The sequence below is a fragment of the Pristiophorus japonicus genome, chromosome 1 (assembly GCF_044704955.1).
Source record: "Pristiophorus japonicus isolate sPriJap1 chromosome 1, sPriJap1.hap1, whole genome shotgun sequence".
NCBI lineage: Eukaryota > Metazoa > Chordata > Chondrichthyes > Pristiophoridae > Pristiophorus > Pristiophorus japonicus.
The window spans coordinates 54623740-54648295 of record NC_091977.1 but is presented as its reverse complement, the minus strand read 5'-3'; the positions used below and the strand labels follow the sequence as shown (position 1 = coordinate 54648295).

Here is a 24556-nt window from a genome sequence, read left to right as displayed (position 1 = left end):
GATGTCTGTGCAAGATCCTACAAATCCCCTGGGAGGACAGGCGCACCAACATCAGCGTCCTCGTTCAGGCTAACATCCCCAGCATTGAAGCACTGACCACACACAATCAGCTCCGCTGGGCAGGCCATATAGTTCGCATGCCAGACACAAGACTCCCAAAGCAAGTGCTCTACTCTGAGCTCCTTCATGGCAAACGAGCCAAAGGTGGGCAGAGGAAACACTACAAGGACACCTCAAAGCCTCCCTGATAAAGTGCAACATCCCTACTGACACCTGGCCCAAGACCGTCCTAAGTGCATCCGAGAGGGCGCTGAGCACCTCGAGTCTCAACGCTGAGAGCTTGCAGAAACCAAGCACAGACAGCAGAAAGTGTGCGGCAAACTAGTCCCACCCACCCCTTCCCTCAACAACTATCTGTCCCACCTGTGACAGAGTCTGTGACTCTCGTATTGGACTGTTCAGCCACCAAAGAACACACTTCATGGGCCCAAGTTTCCACATGATTTGCGCCTGATTTTTAGGAGCAACTTGTGGAGAACGGACTATCTTGAAATCGCAATTCTCCACATTTTATTTTCTGCAGTTCACGGCAGGTAGAACAGTTCCACTTTGGAACAGAATTTTTTCTTCAAAAGGGGGCGTGTCCGGCCACTGACACCTGATTTCAAAGTTTCCACAGTGAAAACGTACTCCAAACTAACTTAGAATGGAGCAAGTGAAGATTTTTGTAGAACTGAAAAAACCTGTTCTACACATTAAAAAATCAGGCGCAGGTTACAAATTAGGCATTCAGAATGAGGTGGGGAGGGGAGGGGGGGGAAGTCATTAAATTCTACAATAAATCCTTATTTATACTTCTACAAATATTATACAAATAAATCCAACCTGAATAAACATTTCTAAGCAAAGAAAAGATTAAATAAACCATCTTCCTACCTGTGTGAAAGTGCTGCAGTCAGCCTGAGGCGCCCGTTCTTTCCCGCGGGGGGGAGGGAGGGAGAGGGAGGAGGCGCCCGTTCCTTCCCGCGGGGGGGGGGGGGGAGGAGGCGCCCGTTCTTTCCCGCGGGGGGGGGGGGAGGAGGCGCCCGTTCTTCCCGCAGGGGTGGGGGGGGGGGGGGGGGGAGGAGGCGCCCGTTCTTTCCCACGGGGGAGGGGGAGGAGGCGCCCGTTCTTCCCGCCGGGGGGGGAGGAGGCGCCCGTTCTTTCCCGCGGGGGGGGGGGGGAGGAGGCGCCCGTTCTTTCCCACGGGGGAGGGGGAGGAGGCGCCCGTTCTTCCTGCCGGGGGGGGGAGGAGGCGCCCGTTCTGTCCCACGGGGGGGGGGGAGGAGGCGCCCGTTCTTCCTGCCGGGGGGGGGAGGAGGCGCCCGTTCTGTCCCACGGGGGGGAGGGGGAGGAGGCACCCGTTCTTTCCCGCGGGGGGGTGGGAAGAGGCACCCGTTCTTTCCCACGGGGGGGGGGGGGGGGAGGAGGCGCCCGTTCTTTCCCGCGGGGGGGGGGGGGAGGAGGCGCCCGTTCTTTCCCGCGGGGGGGGGGGGGGAGGAGGCGCCCGTTCTTTCCCGCGGGGGGGGGGGGGAGGAGGCGCCCGTTCTTTCCCGCGGGGGGGGGGGGGGGAGGAGGCGCCCGTTCTTTCCCGCGGGGGGGGGGAGGAGGCACCCGTTCTTTCCCGCGGGGGGGGGGGGGGAGGAGGCACCCGTTCTTTCCCGCGGCGGGGAGGAGGCGCCCGTTCTTTCCCGCGGGGGCGGGGAGGAGGCGCCCGTTCTTTCCCGCGGGGGGGGGGAGGAGGCGCCCGTTCTTTCCCGCGGGGGTGGTGGGGAGGAGGCGCCCGTTCTTCTCGCGAGGGGGAGGAGGCGCCCGTTCTTTCCCGAGTGGGAGGAGGCGACCGTTCTTCCCGCGGGGGGGGGGGGGGGGGAGGAGGCGTCCGTTCTTTTTCCCGTGGGGGGGGGGAGGGGAGGCACCCGTTCTTCCCGCGGTGGGGGGTGGGGGGAAGGAGACAGTGAGAAGGCTGCAAGTGCTGATGTGCTGATGGCAATGTGCTTTTATTAAAAAAAAATTTCAAAAATTAAACAGCTACAAAGAACTACAAAAATGGCCGAGTGCCAATGTTTTTTTCACTGAGCATGCACGAACGCTCCAACGCACACGCGCAGCGTTGCCGGCAGGAAAAAAACTAATTTAAATAGTACCCGCCCCCTCCCACTTACAAAATCGGCGCGAGTGTAGGCTCCGCCCTCCTGGGCGCCGCGCCAGGCAGACAAGGAGCTGCAGAACGCTCCAGAATCACGAGTTTTTTTTTTTAGGCGCGAAAAACGGGCGCCCGTTTTTTATCGTGTGGAAACTTGGGCCCCAGGAGTGGCAGCAAGTCTTCCTCGAATCCGAGGGACTGCCTATGATGATGAGTAATGTGGGAAATTTTGGGCACCTTGTTATAAAAAAGTACATTGGAACCATAGGAAAGATACAATTTCGATTTGTAGGATGATATGGGGATGAGAAAACTTTAATGAGTTACTTGAGTAATTACAGTTGCATTCACTGCAGCAAAGAAAGTTAAGAGAGGGGTCAAATAGAACTGTTCAACATTTTGGGAGGGTTTGAAATGGTCAGTAGTGAAAGATTGTTTCCACTCTGATGAATTTGGGAAATTCGAAGCAAATGGGGTGCTGGGGGGAGATTAGATATTTTTATACAAAGGGTTATTAGAATATGGAATGCATTATTATACATGGCAATAAAGCTGGGTCAATCACAGCAGTTAAGATGTGATTAGAGAAACTCTTCCAGGACAAAGATATTGAAAGATATAGGGAAAGAGCAGGAAATGAGATTGAAATAAAATAGACATCTCTGGTATGGAGCTGGCACAGACACAATGACCAAATAGTCTGTTTCTGTGTTAACTTTCTGAGTTTAATTATGAGAATGCATGCATGTATTTTTTTAATTAAATATACTTTAATTTCTGTGAAGATATTGTTTTATATCTGCATATTTTTATACTTGTTAGATTTTCTAAATTGGCAATCAGTCCCTGAATCCAGCTAGCGTTTGAGTCAACTTAATCCACATGCAAAGTAGGTGGCCTTGCAAAATGACTGTTTATCCCTTATATAAACCTTTATGTAGAACCATAGAGCATAAAAGGAGGCCATTTGGTCCATCGGCCTGTGCTGCCACTCTGAAAGAGCTGCAAATTAGTTCCACTCCTCTGCATTCCAGATCAGAACAACTCAGAGTAAAAATATTACTCCTCATCTCCCCATGGCTTTTTTGGAAATTATTTTAAATCTGTCCTCTGGCTACCAACCTTTCTGTTGCTGGAAACAGTTTCTCCCCATCTACTTTCAAAACCCTTCATTATTTTGAATACCTTTATTAAATCTGTTAATTGTAGCAGCTTGCTCTAAATTGACACCATTTGTAATTCCAAATTCAGACACATTGGTCATTTTTTAAAAATACGACGGTAATGCTGAATATTTAGTAATTGTTGGACGACTGATAGCTCAGTCGTTTTCTCCAGTGAGTAGCTGAGCCATGTAGGCCAGAAAGGCTCCAGGATCGATGGTTAATTTGACCCCTAGTCTGTGTTAAGTAAGTGATATTAATTAAGGTAGAGGCACTATAATTGGGATCAGCATCCTGGGTTACAGAGGGAAAAATGGGCCAGAGTCCTGTTCCTGACTGTCATCCAGCAAGTGCCTGAAACAGGCTAGGCTGCGATTTTCCCCCCCCATTCTGAAAAGCCTGCTCACGGTGTGAAAGTTCACAAATAAATAATGGCTGCCATGAAACCGTACCCAGCGATGGGTCAGCACTTTCAGGAGAGGTAGGGTGAGGATAAAAAGTAAATAAAAAAGGGTGTATTGTTAAATTGTGACTTTAAAAAACATTCCCTTTATTTCATTTTATTTTCTCTCTTCCTACCTCTGGCCCCTTTTCCAACCAAAAAGAACCAATAGGCCGCCTGCTCTCTGCCAATCCCACTTGAGATATGTAGGTATGGCTGGAGTTTACACACCCGCTGTTCTCTATGGAGAAGTATCTTGTCTCCGCTTGATCGTTTTCTACCCCATGCTTACCAAAATTCCCCATTTTGGATCACAAGCACCTAGATGTGCACTTCTAGACACAGACTTGCCTATTCCCACTCTCTGGTGAAGCATGTTAACACATCAATACATTATACCAAGCTGCCCTTTCTTGCGATTTTCTAACATAGTCTAGTGTACATTTATATATGTTCTAAAAAGATGTATCATACATTAATTTATGACTTTGTATAAACAAACTTTTTTTTTTATTAAGACAAACCAACTCTATTATGACCCAAACTCTGGGATTTACTATTATTATGATGCTGGGAGTGGCCTATACCAGTTTCATTCTCGAGTGGATCTACTAGCGTACCGCACAACAGATACAAAGAAGAAGGTTAAGAAAAAACGAAAAGGAGTGGAAAAGCTTGTGTCAAAGGAAGAGAAGGTATGTTACATTTAGTTATCTTTACTGCAGCTGAAATTAAAATTCAAGTGTGATGCAACCCACACATACAATATGGTCTTATTTGAAAGAGGGTAGAGAAAGGAACGAAGATATTTTCCTTTTAAGAGTTCAAACACATCAGTAGCACGATCCAGGTGGTTTCCCGTACACTTTATTGGTAGCCACAATCTGCTATTCTATCTTCAGTGTTTATCCCCCTCATCAGTAGTAATGTCTCACTGGTATCTTCACACAAAATTTTACTTGTTTTTGATATTTTCTGAAAAGTTTTTTCATTTGATTTCTCTGGGTTTAACAAATAGTCACATTAGCAAGATTTTGAGAGACTTTATCTGTTTTTGTCATTTTTCACATTTCAGCATCCACTTGCTTCAGAAGAATTGGAATTTCAGTCATAAGATTCCATTTGAATCCCAACTTTGCTGAAATATTTCTAGAGAATTGTCGCAAGGTTTTAGATGGTCCAGCTATGAGAACACCTTGTGCAGAATTGTACTCTGCTGACCTTCACCCTGGACCTCATGGCTTGCATCCTAGGGTCTTAAGAGAAGTAGTGGCAGGGATTGTGGATGCATTGGTTGTAATTTACCAAAGTTCTCTGGATTCTGGGGAGGTCCCAGCAGATTGTAAAACTGCAAATGTAACGCCCCTTTTCAAAAAAGAAGGCAGACAAAAAGCAGGAAACTATAGACCAGTTAGCCTAACATCTGTGGCTGGGAAAATGTTGGAGTTCATTATTAAAGAAGCAGTAGCAGGACATTTGGAAAAGCAAAATTCAGTCAGGCAGAGTCAGCATGGTTTTATGAAGGGGAAGTCATGTTTGACAAATTTTCTGGAATTCTTTGAGGATGTAACGATGAAAAGGGAGGGTGAACAGCCAGTTGTCGTGGTGCACATTGGTACCAACGATATAGGTTTAAAAAAAGGGATGAGGTCCTACGAAACGAATTTAAGGAGCTAGGAGCTAAACTAAGAAGTAGGACCTCAAAAGTAGTAATCTCAGGATTGCAACCAGTGCCATGTGCTAGTCAGAGTAGGAATCGCAGGATAGTTCAGATGAATACGTGGCTTGAGCAGTGGTGCAGCAGGGAGTGATTCAAATTCCTGGGGCATTGGAACCGGTTCTGGGGAAGGTAGGACCAGTACAAACCGGACGGTCTGCACCTGGGAAGGACCGGAACCAATGTCCTAGGGGGAGTGTTTGCTAGTGCTGTTGGGGAGGAGTTAAACTAATATGGCAGGGGGATGGGAACCAATGCAGGGAGACAGAGGAAAACAAAAAGGAGACAAAAGCAAAAGACAGAAAGGAGATGAGTAAAAGTGGAGGGCAAAAAACAAAAAGGGCCACTGAATATAAAGGTGCTGCAGGAGGGGTCAAAACCAAAAATCATGGTTTAAAAACTAGTGTTAAAACACTCTACCTAAACGCGCGCAGCATTTGAAATAAAGTAAATGAGTTGACGGCACAAATCATTACAAATGGGTATGATTTGGTGGCCATGACAGAAACATGGTTGCAGGGTGGCCAAGACTGGGAATTAAACATACAGTGGTATCTGACGATTCGGAAAGATAGACAAGAGGGAAAGGAGATGAGGTATCTCTGTTAATAAAGGATGATATCAGGGCAGTTGTGAGAGACGATATTGGCTCTAATGAACAAAATGTTGAATCATTGTGGGTGGAGATTAGAGTAGTAAGGGGAAAAAGTCACTGGTGGGTGTAGTTTAAAGGCCCCCAAATAATAACTTCACGGTGGGGAGGGCAATAATCAAGGGAATAATGGAGGCATGTGAAAAAGGAACGGCAGTAATCATGGGGGATTTTAACCTACATATCGATTGGTCAAATCAAATCGCACGGGGTAGCCTTGAGGAGGAATTCATAGAATGCATACAGGATTGTTTCTTAGAACAGTATGTTACAGAACCTACAAGGGAGCAAGCTATCTTAGATCTGGTCCTGTGTAATGAGACAGGAAAAATAAACGATCTCCTAGTAAAAGATCCTCTCGGAATGAGTGATCACTGTATGGTTGAATTTGTAATTCAGATTGAGGATGAGGAAGTAGTGTCTCAAATGAGCGTACTATGCTTAAACAAAGGGGACTACAATGGGATGAGGGCAGAGTTGGCTAAAGTAGACTGGAAACACAGACTAAACGGTGGCACAATTGAGGAACAGTGGAGGACTTTTAAGGAGCTCTTTCATAGTGCTCAACAAAAATATATTCCAGTGAAAAAGATGGGCGGTAAGAGAAGGGATAACCAGCCGTGGATAACCAAGGAAATAAAGGAGAGTAGCAAATTAAAAACCAATGCATATAAGGTGGCCAAGGTTAGTGAGAAAATAGGAGAGTGGGAACATTTTAAACGACAGCAAAGAATGACTAAGAAAGCAATAAAGAAAGGAAAGATAGTTTACGAAGGTAAACTTGCGCAAAACATAAAAACAGATAGTAAAAGCTTTTACAGATATAAAATGGAAAAGAATGACTAAAGTAAATGTTGGTCCCTTAGAAGATGAGAAGGGGGATTTAATAATGCGAAATGTGGAAATGTCTGAGACTTTAAACAATTATTTTGCTTCGGTCTTCACAGTGGAAGACACAAAAACCATGCCAAAAATTGCTGGTCACAGGAATGTGGGAAGGGAGGACCTTGAGACAATCATTATCACGAGGGGGGTAGTGCTGGACAGGCTAATGGGACTCAAGGTAGACAAGTCCCCTGGTCCTGATGAAATGCATCCCAGGGTATTAAGAGATGGCGGAAGTTATAGCAGATGCATTCGTTATAATCTACCAAAATTCTCTGGACTCTGGAGAGGTACCAGCGGATTGGAAAGCAGCTAATGTAATGCCTCTGTTTAAAAAAGGGGGCAGACAAAAGGCAGGTAACTATAGGCCGGTTAGTTTAACATCTGTAGTGGGGCAAATGCTTGAAACTATCATTAAGGAAGAAATAGCAGGACATCTAGATAGGAATAGTACAATCAAGCAGACGCAGCATGGATTCATGAAGGGGAAATCATGTTTAACTAATTTACTGGAATTCTTTGAGGATATAACGAGCATGGTGGATAGAGATGTACCGATGGATGTGGTGTATTTAGATTTTAAAAAGGCATTCGATAAGGTGCCACACAAAAGGTTACTGCAGAAGATAAAGGTACGCGGAGTCAGAGGAAATGTATTAGCATGGATAGAGAATTGGCTGGTGAACAGAAAGCAGAGAGTCGGGATAAATGGATCCTTGTCGGGTTGGAAATCGGTGGTTAGTGGTGTGCCACAGGGATCAGTGCTGGGACCACAACTGTTTACAATATACATAGATGACCTGGAAGAGGGGACAGAGTGTAGTGTAACAAAATTTGCAGATGACACAAAGATTAGTGGGAAAGCGGGTTGTGCAGAGGACACAGAGAGGCTGCAAAGAGATTTAGATAGGTTCAGCGAATGAGCTAAGGTTTGGCAGATGGAATACAATGTCGGAAAGTGTGAGGTCATCCGCCTTGGGGGGGGGGGGGGGGGTGGGGGCAGGAAACAGTAAAAGGGAATATTATTTGAATGGGGAGAAATTACAACATGCTGCGGTGCAGAGGGACCTGGGGGTCCTTGTGCATGAAACTCTTTTGAGTTTACCTGAAAATAAACATAAACATTAAAACCATGCCACCCGCCTGGGTGACACAGCTGACATTTTCAAGGCCCCTTTTTTTTTTCCTTTTTTTTTTTGGGGCGCTAAAATCAAATTTTTTCCAGTGCCCCCTATAAAAGGGGAGGGGGACACTAAAAGCACCGGCAATTAAAACAAATTAAACTTTAAAACGTAAAATCAAATTAAAATTTGGTTGCCGGGCGTGATGATGCACTCCAGTCCCTCCGGTGCCCACCTCTCGCGGAAGGCCGCGAGCGTACCGGGCGACGAAATGCGTCCCGAACCCGAAAGCGCGCAGAGTTCCGAGCAGATAGTCGTGATCCACCCTGTCGAACGCCTTCTCTTGGTCGAGGGATAGGAAGGCGACCGACAGACCAGCCTCCTGGGAACAATGGATGAGGTCCCGGACCAGATGGATGTTATCGTGGATTGTCCGGCCCGGGACCGTGTAGGACTGGTCGGGCTGGATCATGTGGTCCAGCACGGCACCAAGGCGAGCAGACATCGCCCTGGCGAAGATTTTGTAGTCCGTGCTGAGGAGGGAGACCGGGCGCCAGTTCTTAAGGAGGCAGAGATCGCCCTTCTTAGGCAGCAGGACGATGACTGTCCTGCGCCAAGAGAGGGGCATCTCCCCGGTCGTCAGACTTTCCCCCAGGACCCGCGCGTAGTCGCTCCCCAGGACGTCCCAGAACGCCCTGTGGAACTCCACGGTCAGCCCGTCCAGCCCCGGGGATTTTCCCCTCGAGAGCCGGGCGAGGGCACCGGTCAGCTCCGCCAGGCTTAGCGGAGCTTCCAGATTTTCGGCAGGTCCTCCCACAAAACTCTACGCGCTTCCTCGCTGGACGGATCCGGAGAGAACAGAGCCCCGTAATATTCACGGGCCCTGTTGTTGACGCCCTCCGGATCCGAGACGAGAGAGCCGTCGTCGGCCAGCAGCGTCAAGAGCTGCTTACGGACACTCTGCCTTTTTTCCAGCGAGTAGAAGAAGGGGGAGCCGCGGTCCAGATCCCGCAGGAACCGGATCCGCGACCTCACGAACGCGCCTCGGGACCCGACGAGCTGCAGGTCCTTCAGCGCGGCCTTCTTCGCTTCGTACACCGTCCGCAGGGCCGGGTCCTGGACGACTTGACCGAGACGGGCTTCCAGGTCGAGCACCTCTTTTTCTAGGCGCCCGACTCTGGCCGCCCGCCTCTTGGTCGACCCCCTCGCGTACTCTTGACAGAAGACGCGGACGTGAGCCTTGCCCACGTCCCACCATAGCCTCAAGGAGGGGAAGCCCCCCTGCTTCCTTCTCCAGTCGGACCAGAATCGACGAAACGAGTCCTGGAACCGCACGTCCTCCAGCAGCCGGTTGTTAAAGTGCCAGTACGCGGACCCCGCCCTCGCGCGGAGCGAAGCGAGCTCCGCCCACACCAGGTGGTGGTCCGAACACGGCACCGGCCGCATGGAGGCCGCCGGGACGCAGGAAACGTACGCCCGAGACACGTAAAGGCGGTCGACTCTAGACCATCCAACTCCAGGCCTCACCCAAGTAAAGGCGCTGGAGTCGGGGTGGAGATTTCGCCAGACGTCCACCAAGTCGAAGGACCCGACCAGGTCCCTCAACTTCTCCATCGCCGTCATGCACTGCGGGGCACCGGAGCGGTCCCTCGCCTCGAGGGTGCAGTTAAAATCCCCCCCGAGGACAATGCAGTCGCCGACGTCGACGGAGCCAAGAAGAGCGGACACCTCTTCAAAGAAGCGCGTTTGCTGCGGGCCGGGATGAGGGGCGTACACGTTCACAAGATGGAGCGGCATGTCCCCCAGGCGAACCATTACGTGCAGCAAGCGGCCTGGCACGGGCTCCTCGACCCCCAAGATCTCCGGCTGAAAATGCGGGCCCAGCAAGATGGCCACCCCACTAGAAATGGCGGTGAGGTGGCTCATGCGGACCTCTCCTTGCCATTCCAGGAGCCACGTGGCTTCGTCTCCCGGAACGGTGTGGGTTTCTTGCAGGAAGCACACCGCATATTTCCCCTCCCGCAGGAGCGAAAAATTGTCAAATCTACGGCGTGCCCCTCTGCCGCCGTTGATGTTGAGGCTGGCTATGGTTATCTTCATGGCAAAAGCATAGTGCAACCTCTACCTTAAACTATTGTGGGGGAGGGAGCGGAGTCTTTTGTTGAACTCCGCTCCCTCCGCAGCCCAGCGAGGAGTCCCTTGAGCTCGCGCAGCTCAAGGTGTTGCGCCTTTGTCAAGGGCCCGCCCACGGCCAAGGTTTTGACGGCGGCGCGGACGGACCCCTTGATCAGCTCTGGCTCGGACCATTTTTCCAGGGCCAGTCGGGCTTGGTTGCAGCGACCCCGGCTCTGGGCCAAAAAGTCCCGGAGTTCCTTTGCAGGAATGAGGATGGTCTCGGCGGCGGCCGCGAGCAGATCCACCGCCTCGCTGGCGGTGGTCTCTAGTTCTTCACCCGCGTCCCCCACCGAGTCCCCGTCCTCCTCCGGGAGGTGGCCGCCAGTAGCCGGCCCATCGACCGCACAAGGTACGGCAAATGAACCGGCCGCTCCAACCGGCCCTGGCTCTGCCCCGATCCCACCCCCAGGATCGTCGGCAGAGGAGTCCCCACTGGGCTCTTTTAAAAATGGTGCTGGGTCGAGAAATGACAGCGGAAGGGGTTCCCCCTCCGCCCCAGGAACCTGGGAACAAGGAGAGACCCGGCCATAGGAAATCCCCAGGCTCTCCAAGTGCTCCAGCTCCACAGCAAGAGGCGAGGGTGGGTGTTCCTCCCCCTCCCCGCTGCCACCCCCCGGCCCAGCATCTACAGTTTCATTAAAATCACTCATTTGTGTTTCTGCCGGGACGAGTGACTCCCGGGGGCAGTTGATTAATAGCTGGGCGGGCTCAGATTCGGCCTTTTCGGCCCCGACCGCCTCAGTCCCCGGGACGCCCGGCCCGGTGGCAATGCATTCTTCCGCTGGCCCCACGCCCCCCACGACAGGCAGATCTTCCACTCCATCCCCAGGAGGCAGCGGCTGGGCAGCCTCGACTGCCTCACCCTCCCCGGGGACAGACTCCTCGCGCCTGCAGCGCAATTTGGGGGCGCTGGTGGGGGACGCGGGACACGCGGCGGGCACCGCCTCCTCCGCGGAGGGATGTTGTTCCCCCTCCGCCTCATTGGGGCGGTGCCTCTTTTTGTTCCTGGGGGCGCGCGAAGGCAGGGAGACCTCCATGTCTGCCGAAGCCTCCCGCTCCGCCCCCCCCCTTTTCCTTTTCTTGCCCGCGCCCGGGCCCCTCTGCGGTATTGGTCAAGGGCTCAGGCACGGGCTCAGGGCACCCCGCGCTCACCGGTGACGGGGTTGGGCTGAGCGCGGTGGTCAAATTTTCTGGCGCACTGAGGGGATCCGCCTCTGGGTGTTTTGCCTTCTTCCGTGCCTTCTTACCGGTCGGACGCTCTCCCTTCCCCCCCGCCAGAGGCCGTGAAAACAAAGGCCCCCGACGATGCCCGCGCACCCATGGCTCCCGGCACGCGGACGCAACTAGGGGGAGGGGTGGCGGCGGCGCCAGCCTTGGCCGCCTTCGGTGGTTTGGCGGCCTTGGAGGCGGGGCAGTTCTTGCGAACGTGCCCCACCTCCCTACAGGCATGGCACCGCACGCCGTCCGACGTCCAGAAGACGCGGTAGGCAGTCCCCTCGTGCACCACATTAAAAGACCCCTCGGTCGTCTCCTCCCGCGCCAGCCGGACAAAGAGCTGGCGGCGGAAGGAGAACACGTGGCGCAGGCTGTTCTCCCGGAGGCCAAGCGGTATGGGGTTGATCCCCGACCTTACCTCCCCCAGTTGGTGTAGGTGAGGGAGGAGGAGCTCAGCGGGAACAAAGGGCGGGATGTTCGATACGATGACCCTCTGCGCGGTGGCCTCGAGAGGATCCACCGGCAGGAACGTCCCGCCCACCGTGAGCCCCTTTTCGAGGGCCAGGGACACCGCCCGCTCCGACCCCAGGAAGAACACGGCCTTCCCAGACATCTTGGAGGCTGCGACAATGGCCGAGGGGCCGACTACCCCAGCCATCGCCCGCATGCACTCCTCAATGCTCATTGTGGGGTGAGTGTAGCTCTTGACCCTGTGTTTTTTTGTAATTAGTCTGAATGGTGGCAGGGCAGCGGGTGGCGCAGGAGGTGCCGTGGAAGCGGTTGCCACCTGCGCATATGTCTTCGCTGGCCCTGCCACCGGCGTGGATGGGGTCGCCATCACGGGGTCCCTTTAAGGGCTACACCCACCCCAAAGTCACAGGCCTTAATGGTCTTTATTAGCCTCGTTGGTATTTGAACAGAGGGAGCTCTGAAAGAGGCACACCTCTCCCCTAGTTAATGATTGGGGAGGGGCCTTGTTCCCTCTACTCAGTGTCTTAATTGTTTTAAGGGGCCTCAGAGAGAGAGGGGAGAAACAGAGAAAGAGAAAGGGGGGGTGAACTGCGAGGGCAGGTCTCCTCTCGCAGCTGTGGGTGGGTGCAATCCCCAGATGGCAAAACACAAAGTCTTTGGGGTGGTCTTCAGGTGAGGGGAGAAGATGTCTTCACCTGGGGCAGCTCGAGCCACCAGGCACACACTCCTAATGATGTTTAAGGAAAAGAAATCTTCAGCCTGGTAGCTCCAGCTATCCCAGGCTAGGCAATTGGGGGGGGGGGGGGGGGGGTTCAATTGTGGGGGGGGGGGCCTAGTTGTAAGCAAGGCCCCCACGCACACTTTCCACACACACACACCCCCCGCGATGTTCCGGCCCTCAGTGGTCTTCTTTCCTCCCCCCACCGATTCAACAAAGTCTTTTTGGGACTGCACCAACACCCATCTGTAGAATGGTAGAGTCTCCCTCCTTCCACACTGGATGTTGTTGTTGTTGGTCTTTTCCCCCTCTCTCCAACTCTTTGCAGAAATGATAAAGTTGTTCAAAGTTTTCTGCTCTCCTCCTCTCCCTCTGGGTGAAAGTTGGTGGTGAAGCCCCTTCCTTCCTTCCTTTTCCTGGGCTGGTCTCAGGGCTCTCCAGGCAGGAGCTCAAGTTGATAGCAGCTCTCCTCACTGCTCACAGCTCCTACTGTGCAGGACACGCCTCCACTGCTCCACGATTGGTTCCTTGTGCATGAAACTCTTGAGTTTACCTGAAAATAAACATAAACATTAAACCGTGCCACCCGCCTGGGTGACACAGCAGACATTTTCAAGGCCCCTTTTTTTTTTTTCCTTTTTTTTTGGTTTTTTTTTTTGGGGGCGCTAAAATCAAATTTTTTCCAGTGCCCCCTATAAAAGGGGAGGGGGAAAATATCAATTGCATTCAAATGGCCCATACAGGGATCAAACCAGCGACCTTAGCGTTAGTAGCACCATGCTCTAACCAACTAAGCTAACTGACCACCAAGTGCACTAAAATAGTCATATCACAACACAGCAGGAGCCGACTGCTTCATGGCTCGCGGTGAAGGGGCACAAATATTACACGCCACAACCTTGTGCATGAATCCCAAAAAGTTAGTTTGCAGGTGCAGCAGGTAATCAGGAAGGCGAATGGAATGTTGGCCTTCATTGCGAGAGGGATGGAGTACAAAAGCAGGGAGGTCCTTCTGCAACTGTATCGGGTATTGGTGAGGCCGCACCTGGAGTACTGCGTGCAGTTTTGGTCACCTTAAGGAAGGATATACTAGCTTTGGAGGGGGTACAGAGACGATTCACTAGGCTGATTCCAGAAATGAGGGGGTTACCTTGTGATGATAGATTGAGTAGACTGGGTCTTTACTCGTTAGAGTTCAGAAGGATGAGGGGTGATCTTATAGAAACATTTAAAATAATGAAAGGGATAGACAAGATAGAGGCAGAGAGGTTGCTTCCACTGGTCGGGGAGACTAGAACTAGGGGGCACAGCCTCAAAATACGGGGGAGCCAATTTAAAACCGAGTTGAGAAGGAATTTCTTCTCCCAGAGGGTTGTGAATCTGTGGAATTCTCTGCCCAAGGAAGCAGTTGAAGCTAGCTCATTGAATGTATTCAAGTCACAGATAGATAGATTTTTAACCAACAAGGGAATTAAGAGTTACGGGGAGCGGGCGGGTAAGTGGAGCTGAGCCCACAGCCAGATCAGCCATGATCTTGTTAAATGGCGGAGCAGGCTCGAGGGGCTAGATGCCTACTCCTGTTCCTAGTTCTTATGTTCTTATATTCTTATGAGCAGGATGGATAAAGGGGAACAAGTGGATGTGGTGTATTTGGACTTCCAGAAGGCATTTGACAAGGTGCCACATAAAAGGTTACTGCACAAGATAAAAGTTCACGAGGTTGGGGGTAATATATTAGCATGGATAGAGGATTGGCTAAAAGACAGAAAACAGAGAGTCGGGATAAATGGTTCATTCTCTGGTTGGCAATCAGTAACTAGTGGGGTGTCGCAGGAATCAGTGCTGGGACCCCAACTATTTACAATCTATATTAACGACTTAGAAGAAGGGACCGAGTGTAATGCAGCCAGGTTTGCTGACGATACAAAGATGGGAGGAAAAGCAATGTGTGAGGAAGACACAAAAAATCTGCAAAAGGACATAGGCAGGCTAAGTGAGTGGGCAAAAATTTGGCAGATGGAGTATAATGTTGGAAAGTGTGAGGTCATGCACTTTGGCAGGAAAAAATCGAAGAGCAGGTTATTATTTAAATGGAGAAAGATTGCAAAGTGCTGCAGTACAGCAGGACCTGGGGGTACTTGTGCAAGAAACACAAAAGGTTAGTATGCCAGTACAGCAAGTGATCAGGAAGGCCAATGGAATCTTGGCCTTTATCACAAAGGGAATGGAGTATAAAAGCAGGGATGTCTTGCTACAGTTGTACAGGGTATTGGTGAGGACACACCTGGAATACTGTGTGCAGTTTTGGTTTCCATATTTACGAAAGGATATACTTGCTTTGGAGGCAGTTCAGAGAATGTTCACTAGGTTGATTCTGGAGATGAAGGGGTTGTCTTATGAGGAAAGATTGAGTAGATTGGGCCACACTCATTGGAATTCAGAAGAATGAGAGGCGATCTTATCGAAATGTATAAGATTGAGGGGCTTGACAAGGTGGATGCAGAAAGGATATTTCCACTGATAGGGGAGACTAGAACTAGAGGGCATAATCTTAGAATAAGGGGCCGCCCATTTAAAACAGATGAGAAATTTCTTCTCTGAGCGTTGTAAATCTGTAGAATTCGCTGCCTCAGAATTGTGGAAGCTGGGACATTGAATAAATTTAAGACAGAAATAAACAGTTTCTTAAACGATAAGGGGATAAAGGGAAGGTGGCTCAACTGTGGCTATCAAGGGAAATCAGGGATAGTATTAAAGCCAAGGAAGTGGCATACAAATTGGCCAGAAATAGCAGTGAACCCGGGGACTGGGAGAAATTTAGAACTCAGCAGAGGAGGACAAAGGGTTTGATTAGGGCAGGGAAAATAGAGTACGAGAGGAAACTTGCAGGGAATATTAAAATGGACTGCAAAAGCTTCGAGAGGTATGTAAAGAGAAAAAGGTTCGTAAAGACAAACGTAGGTCCCCTGCAGTCAGAATCAGGGGAAGTCATAACTGGGAAATGGCAGACCAATTGAACAAGTACTTTGGTTCGATATTCCCTAAGGAGGACACAAACAACTTTCCGGATATAAAAGAGGTCAGAGGGTCTAGTAAGCAGGAGAAACTGAGGGAAATCCTTATTAGTCGGGAAATTGTGTTGGGGAAATTGATGGGATTGAAGGCCGATAAATCCCCAGGGTCTGATGGTCTGCATCCCAGAGTACTTAAGGAGGTGGCCTTGGAAATAGCGGATGCATTGACAGTCATTTTCCAACATTCCATAGACTCTGGCTACCCTCCACTCCATAGGAACTGATCCAATGTAACCCCACTTTTTAATAAAGGGAGAGAGAAAACAGGGAATTACAGACCGGTCAGCCTGACATCGGTAGTGGGTAAAATTATAGAATCAATTATTAAGGATGTCATAGCAGCTCATTTGGAAAGAGGTGACATGATGGGTCCAAGTCAACATGGATTTGTGAAAGGGAAATCATGCTTGACAAATCTTCTGGAATTTTTTGAAGATGTTTCCAGTAGAGTGGACAAGGGAGAACCAGTTGATGTGGTGTATTTGGACTTTCAGAAGGCTTTCGACAAGGTCCCACACAAGAGATTAATGTGCAAAGTTAAAGCACATCGGATTGGGGGTAGTGTGCTGACGTGGATTGAGAACTGGTTGGCAGACAGGAAGCAAAGAGTAGGAGTAAATGGGTACTTTTCAGAATGGCAGGCAGTGATTAGTGGGGTACCGCAAGGTTCTGTGCTGGGGCCCCAGCTGTTTACATTGTACATTAATGATTTAGACGAGGGGATTAAATGTAGTATCTCCAAATTTGCAGATGACACTAAGTTGGGTGGCAGTGTGAGCTGCGAGGAGGATGCTATGAGGCTGCAGAGTGACTTGGATAGGTTAGGAGAGTGGGCAAATGCATGGCAGATGAAGTATAATGTGGATAAATGTTATCCACTTTGGTGGTAAAAACAGAGAGACAGACTATTATCTGAATGGTGACAGATTAGGAAAAGGGGAGGTGCAACGAGACCTGGGTGTCATGGTACATCAGTCATTGAAGGTTGGCATGCAGGTACAGCAGGCGGTTAAGAAAGCAAATGGCATATTGGCCTTCATAGCGAGGGGATTTGAGTACAGGGGCAGGGAGGTGTTACTACAGTTGTACAGGGCCTTGGTGAGGCTACACCTGGAGTATTGTGTACAGTTTTGGTCTCCTAACTTGAGGAAGGACATTCTTGCTATTGAGGGAGTGCAGCGAAGGTTCACCAGACTGATTCCCGGGATGGTGGGACTGACCTATCAAGAAAGACTGGATCAACTGGGCTTATATTCACTGGAGTTCAGAAGAATGAGAGGGGATCTCATAGAAATGTTTAAAATTCTGACGGGTTTAGACAGGTTAGATGCAGGAAGAATGTTCCCAATGTTGGGGAAGTCCAGAGCCAGGGCTCACAGTCTAAGGATAAGGGGTAAGCCATTTAGGGCCGAGATGAGGAGAAACTTCTTCACCCAGAGAGTGGTGAACCTGTGAAATTCTCTACCATAGAAAGTTGTTGAGGCCAATTCACTAAATATATTCAAAAAGGAGTTAGATGTAGTCCTTACTACTCGTGGGATCAAGGGGTATGGCGAAAAAGCAGGAATGGGGTACTGAAGTTTCATGTTCAGCCATGAACTCTCTGAATGGCGGTGAAGGGCCGAATGGCCTACTCCTGCACCTATTTTCTATGTTTACACATTCCCAATGCAAGAGAAAGCCAGCCTGTTCCTTTCTGATTGTGCTGCAAGTCTGCTGTAACAATCTGAAAAACTAGTTTAAAGCCAATGATATCATACAAGATTCCTTGGTAGTTTTCCTTCCCAGTAGATCCATTTCCTTTGCGTATAGAAACAAAAACAGTGATCTGAAACACCCAAGGATATGTGTGCATCAGACAGTCTCTGTCTGTCCCCTCTCCAGTCTAGAGCAAGTTTTAAGGATTGAGCATCTATATAGCCCACACCCTACCAAATGGCACAATGTGTACTCTATTTTCTTCAATCATCATGATTCATTAAAGCTGCCTATTGTGCAACATTCTCTGCTGGCTTTTCCAACCTCCATGCAGATGTGTCAAACGACAACTCGTATTGCTATTTCCAGACCTGAGGATATAGTGCAGAATACAATAGTGTTATATTCCAAGTGAGAACACTTATATTCCAGGTGAACAACAGCAGTATCTCCTGTTGCATAATCAACCATCACCACCAAGTATAATCACCCTTTATACCTCAATTTGAACAAAGTTACAGTTCCATTTTGCAGAATGATTATTTGAACTTTACAACCTTATGGCCAGCAGGAACTTGTAAAACTATATTTCAGTCGTCACACATCAGTCTTGAGATGCCACTTTGATGGGACAATATTTTGCCATTAGTCATAGTGGGTAAAAGAGCAGACAATGGTTTATGTACATGATTTATATGCATGCTACATAAAATCATCAATATTAAACAGAAATTTGAAAGGCAATGACCATTCAACCTTTTCAGGTTTTAATGGGCTTATTTTTGAGTGCATTTCTACTTTTTTCTATAATATCCCATTTTTTTAGTTTGGCTGGTATGGCATCTTTGCAGATAAGGACATGTCCCCAACCTCCTTCCAGGCCATCACCAATGCTCATGTTGCCAGGGACCAGGAAATGTCAGGACCTGCCCAGACCTGTGACTTATCCCTTCAATCTTTTTCAATTTAGCTGGACTAGGACCCGTGTTGTCGCTGTTCTGTGGCAAAGAGCATTAGTACATTTAAAGCGCTGCCAAGACAGTTGATTTTTTTTAATGTCCAACTGTTCATTAGATTCTGTTCCTCCTGTCCCCAGGTGCTGCAAATTACACAATCAATGGCTAAATTGAAGATTTCTTTGGGATGGTCAGAATCAGCAACAGGTAGATTAATGACAAAAACAAATAGATTTCTGCTGCAAACATCTGTCCTATAGTGGGGAATGATGAGACTAAACTAATAATTATGTTGAACATGACCCAAATATATAGAACCCATAATATTACAATACTTAATCAACAGGCATGTCTTGCAGTATCTAATGCTAACTTTAAGGCGCAGGCCTCCCTGTGCATTATTGTTCCATTGATTATTGACTGTTTGCTACCCTTTATCTAATTCATTCATGAAAATAACACGACCTCATCAAATGAAGATTTTTTGTGGCAAAGATACAGAATTATTAAAGTTTGGAGCTCTCGCTGAGTTATTTTTTATGAAGGACTATATGAAGCTCAATGGGCCTTAAAAATTAGTATTTGTTCAGATCTCACTTTACGGAGGAGGAGAATCTAAGTGAATGTTAACTTGCACAATGGAGTTTCAGTTGTGGGGAAAGAAGTTAGCAATATTTATTTGACAACAGGTCTTTTACAGAAGAGAAGCCGCAAAGGAAGAAACCACACTGAGCTCAAACAACGCAGAGTGATTAAGACCTGCTGAGTGTTTCTAGCCTTTTCTGTTTTATTTCAGATTTCCAGCATCTGCAGTATTTTGCTTTAGTTCTGTTAGATATTGTCTGTTAAATAATTTACATTATGGTACCTATTCATCACTGAAGGAACGGGACGAATTATATTAACAAGGGGGCAAGCATTTATTCGAGTCAGGCCAGACCTTCCTCTGCATCCTTTCATTCTCACATCAACCTTTATTCTTTGCCTCATGGGTTCTGATCCATCTTATGTTATATACTGTTATTAAGAAGTTGCTACTCTTGATTAAAATTGGATATCATTAGGTTGCCAAGATTTAAACAGGTCAGATGAAGTCATAATTTAAACAAAAATCTGCTCAAATTATTCATTTAATTTTTTTTCAGTTCTCAGTCAATTTGTATCAGTGGCTTTTATTGCCATTGTATCATAAACTGGGGCTAACAGTAATGCTCTCGTGGTCAACCCCTGACCCCTCCAACTGCACTAATAGCCGAAACAGATCCGTATTACAAATTAGATTGATTTTTAATTTTAAATAAATCAGAATGAAAGTGAGATCTAGACAGAACAACTGGGCATATAAACCGAGAATGCTGGAAATACACAGGCAGGCAGCGACATAAATAAAGATAGGTTAACACTTCATCAGGACATATTTGTGCATTATTGTTTGTATATTAATGGAAAATGAATACTACATTATTTTCTTGGCTTAGTTTCATTAATTCACTGCATCCTGATATTTAACCATCTACTTTTCCTTCCACATACAAAATAAAAGCTCACTGTTCTTTACAATAGTTCTATAAATAGTCAAGCATATGGATAGGGTCATATAATGAGAGTTAATTTGCTGATGCAGCATAAATAACCCATGAAGTTACAGTCCAAGCTTTATGACTAATCATCATCATCATCATAGGCAGTCTCTCGGATCGAGGATGACTTGCTTCCACGCCCAAAAAAGGATGAGTTCACAGGTGTTCCAATGAAGGACCTAATATTCCAGGTCCTGAACTACATCCTGAAGGGTGGAAGATGCCAGGCGTGGATTTTTTTAACGTGTGATGGCCGTTGCACACCAGTCACCACACGGTCTTGGTCCAGTGGCAAGGATTACCCAAGATGACTGGACACTTGCTCTGCTGCATGGACCTAGTGCGCACACATATCGCACCGGACTGCATGGACTGGCTCGTGCTGCCCCAGAGCCAATAAGGCATCAGCCATACCTGTTACTAATCATATTTTTTTGTAAAGAAACTAGTTAATCCAAAAATTAGCAGGAAAGCTCTTTGAGCATCACTAATCTGTTTTTTCTTCAGTGATTTTATTCTGATTAAATTTTCTTGTGTTCTGTATTTCACTGTCAATCATGTGGTTTGCAATTGTTTTGATATTACTAGTGTGTATCATTCTTTATTAATAGAATCTTATCACATATGTTCCTTAATCCAAATCGCAGCAGTTGATATGCTGGACTACTGCATATGAGACTTTCTTTACATTTTACAATATGTCAGCTGTAGCTCAGTTGGTAACACCCTTGTCTCTGAGTCAGAAGAACATAAGAATTAGAAGCAGGAGTAGGCTATTCAGCCCCTCAAGCCTGCTCTGCCATTCAATAAAATCATGGCTGATCATCTACCTCTACTCTACTTTCCTGCACTGTCCCCATATCCCTTGATTCCCTTAATATTCAAACATCTATCCACCTTTGTCTTGAATATACTCAAAGATTGAGCCTCCACAGCCCTCTTGGGTAGAAAATTCCAAAGATTCACCAAGCTCTGAGTGAAGAAATTTCTCCTCATCTCAGTCCCAAATGGCCGACCCTTTATTTTGAGACTGTGACCCCCAGCCAGAGGAAACATCCTCCCTGCATCTACCCTGTCAAGCCCTGTAAGAATTTAGTATGTTCCAATGAGATCACCTCTCATTCTTCTAAACTCTAGAGAATATAGGCCTAGTCGACTCTATCTCTCCTCATAGGACAATCCCCACTTCCCAGGAATCAGTCTGGTGAACCTTCGTTGCACTCCTTCTATGACAAGTATATCCTTCCTAAGGTAATGAGACCAAAACTGTACACAATACTCCAGGTGCGGTCTCATCAGGGCCCTATATAATTGCAGTAATACGTCTTTACTTTTGTACTCAAATCCTCTTGTAATAAAGGCCAACATACCATTTACTTTCGTAATTGCTTGCTGTACCTGCATGTTAACATTCAGTGATTCGTGTACAAGGATACCTAGGTCCCTCTGAACACCAACATTTCTCAATCACCATTTTAAAAAATACTCTGCTTTTCTATTTTTCCTCCCAAAGTTGATAACTTCACATTTCTTCGCATTATATTCCATTTGCTATGTTCTTGCCCATTCATTTAACCTGTCTATATCGCTTGAAGCCTCTTTGTATCCTTCTCTCAACTTATATTCCCACCTAGCTTTGTATCATTAGCAAACTTGGATATATTACATTTGGTCCCCTCATCCAAACCATTGATATAGATTGTGAATAGCTGGTGCCTAAGCACCGATCCGTGCGACACTACTAGGTACAGCCTACCAACCCGAAAATGACCTGTTTATTTCTACTCTCTGTTTTCTGTCCGTTAACCAATCCTCAGTCCATGCTAGTATATTCCCAATTCCATGAGCCCTAATTTTGTTTAATAACCTCTTGTGTGACACCTTATTGAAAGCCTTTTGAAAATCCAAATACACCACATCCACTGGTCCCCCCTTATCTATTTGTTAGTTACAACCTCAAAAATCGAACAGATTTGTCAAACATGATTTCCCTTTCTTCAATCCATGTTGACTCTGCCCAATCCTATTCTTTTCTAAGTGCCCTGTTACCACATCCTTAATAATAGATTCTAGCATTTTCCCTATGACTAATGTCAGGCTAACTCATTGTCATGCCCGTTTTCTCTCTTCTTTCTTAAATAGCGGGGTTACATTAGCGACCTTCAAATCTGTGGGAACCGTTGTAGAATCTCTGGAATTTTGAAAGATGACATCTAATGCACCCACTATCTCTATAGCCACCTCTTTCAAAACCCTAAGATGTAGGCCATTAGGTCCCAGGGATTTATCGGCTTTCAGTCCTATTAATTTTTCCAGTACAATTTTTTTTACTAATACTAATTTTTTTCAGTTCCTCATTCTTGCTTGACCCTTGGTTCTCCACTATTTCTGAAGTTTTTTTTGTGTTTCTCTGCTATTTTCTTATTCCATATTATAATTTCTCCTGTCTCAGCCTTTAAGGGACCCACATTTTCTTTCGCTAATCTTTTCCTTTTTACATACCTATAGAAGCTTTTACTGTCTATTTTTATGTCTCTCGCTAGTTTACTCTCGTATTCTATTTTCCCTTTCTTTATCAATTTATTGATCTTCCTTTGCTGAATTCTAAGATCCTCCCAATCCTCAGTCTTACTGTTCTTTTTGGCAATATTATAAGCCTCTTTGATCTAATACTATCTAACTTCTCGTTAGCCATGTTGGACCACTTTTCCTGTGGGGGTTTTGTGCCTTAAAGGAATGTTCGTTGTAAATTATGTATTAATTCTTTAAATGCTAACTGTTGCTTGTCTACGATCATACCTTTTAATGTAGTTTCCCAATCTACCTCAGCTTCAAGTCCTACTCCAGAGACTTGAGCACAAAAATCTAGGCTGGCACTCCAGTGCAGTACTGAGGGAGTGCTGCGCTGTCCGGGGTGCTGTGATTCAGATGAGACATTTAAGCAAGGCCCTGGTTTAAGTGGACGTAAAATATCCATGGCATTATTTTGAAGAAGAGCAGCGAGCTATGTTCGGTGTCTTGGCCAAAATTTATCCCTCAATCAACTTCACTAAAACAGACTATCTGGTCATTATCACATTGCTGTTTGTGGGAGTTTGCTGTGTGCAAATTGGCTGCCCTATTTCCTACATTACAACGGTGCCTACACTTCAGAAAGTACTTCATTTGCTTTGGAATGTCCGGTGGTCGTGAAAGGTGCTATATAAATGAAAGGCTGTCTTTTTATATAAAACACTTTACATTGCTTTCCTGAAATTCTCTCTGCTGCACAAAATATGCAAGGATCAATGATATTTGAAAGTTTTGAGGTTCCATTTGTCATTGACAAACACCATAAAACACTTTCAAGACAGGTTCTTGAAATTTGATATTTGTATTATTTCCTCTAAGGATACTGAAGCTGAAATATCGAAATCTTCAAGTAATTGCAGATCCTTGGACCCAGAAGAGAGCGAGGTATCGTCAGAAGAGCCAGCAAAAAAAAGAAAGAAAACAAAAGTGGAGGATATTGGTCAGGGGTCATCCAGTGAACTTAGTCCGAATGTGGACAAGAGTAACCAAAATGAAGAGGATGATGAAGTGAAATTGGAGGAGAAGGAAGAGGCTGGATTTGGAAGTGAACCAGAGGAAGGAGAAATTACAGACTCCGACAAAGAAGATAGTTGTGCAGATGAAGAGACGGAAGAAGAGTCAGATGAAGATGAAGATGAAGATGATAGTGAGAAAGAAGGTGGTAAGTGGCAGTTTTCTGTATATAGTGTATTAAGTAATACCATTTGGATTTCTATAAAATCAGGTGCAAAAGTCACACAATTAAAGAGATATAAATGGATACTGTGATGGTGTGGGTTCTTTAAATCACATTGTATTTAAAAATACACTTTTTCATTACTGTTATTCCACCCATTTGGCAGATGTAGCTCCATACATGTCTGTTCCAACTGTCTCCTGTCTGGAGGAGGCAACCCTGCCCCCACATGCCCCGGGCCTGCTAAATTAGCATAACTTACTTGGATTGTCCTGTAATTTAAATAATGCTCCATCTGCCTTTCTTTATCTGAAACAATAATTAAACAAACTTGTGTTTTTTAATTTAAAGTGTTCCAAAATTCAGAATATTAAATTAATAACCATTGTAGTTGGCACTTTGCCCACGTCCTTGCATGTTCACTGAATCTATGTATAGATAAGTCTGCAAATTATCTCCCTTTGTGCTTACAAATGATCTAGCCTTATAGGTTGTTCAGGCAGTCTCTCAGAACAAGGTGTAGATACCTCTAACCTCATGCACTTTGGGTGGCTGCATTTTGGTGATCTCAGTTACCTCAGTCTTTTTCCAAGGACTTTGGCCTCCAACAGTCTGTTGATTCTGTCACAGGCACAAAAGGATGCTTATTTTGTTTCACTGAACCGTTGTGTGTCTCGACAACAAATGATTGAAGTGTGGCCGTCTTGTATATCGATGTTCTTGTGCCTGCTGACCAAATTTGATGTTCATTGTTGTGTC

At 46.9% G+C, this 24556-nt stretch overlaps 1 protein-coding gene across 5 annotated transcripts in view; it reads left to right on the top strand.

Annotated features, from left to right (window-relative positions):
• The window catches only part of aggf1 (angiogenic factor with G patch and FHA domains 1), a 100934-nt gene that overhangs the window by 39277 nt on the left and 37101 nt on the right, over nucleotides 1-24556 (top strand). For all 5 annotated transcript variants that reach the window (XM_070879941.1, XM_070879909.1, XM_070879924.1 and 2 more), the window contains 2 exons: nucleotides 4306-4482; nucleotides 23440-23782. In XM_070879941.1, the coding sequence (XP_070736042.1) occupies nucleotides 4306-4482; nucleotides 23440-23782 (520 nt within the window). The remainder of the gene's footprint in view (nucleotides 1-4305; nucleotides 4483-23439; nucleotides 23783-24556) is intronic.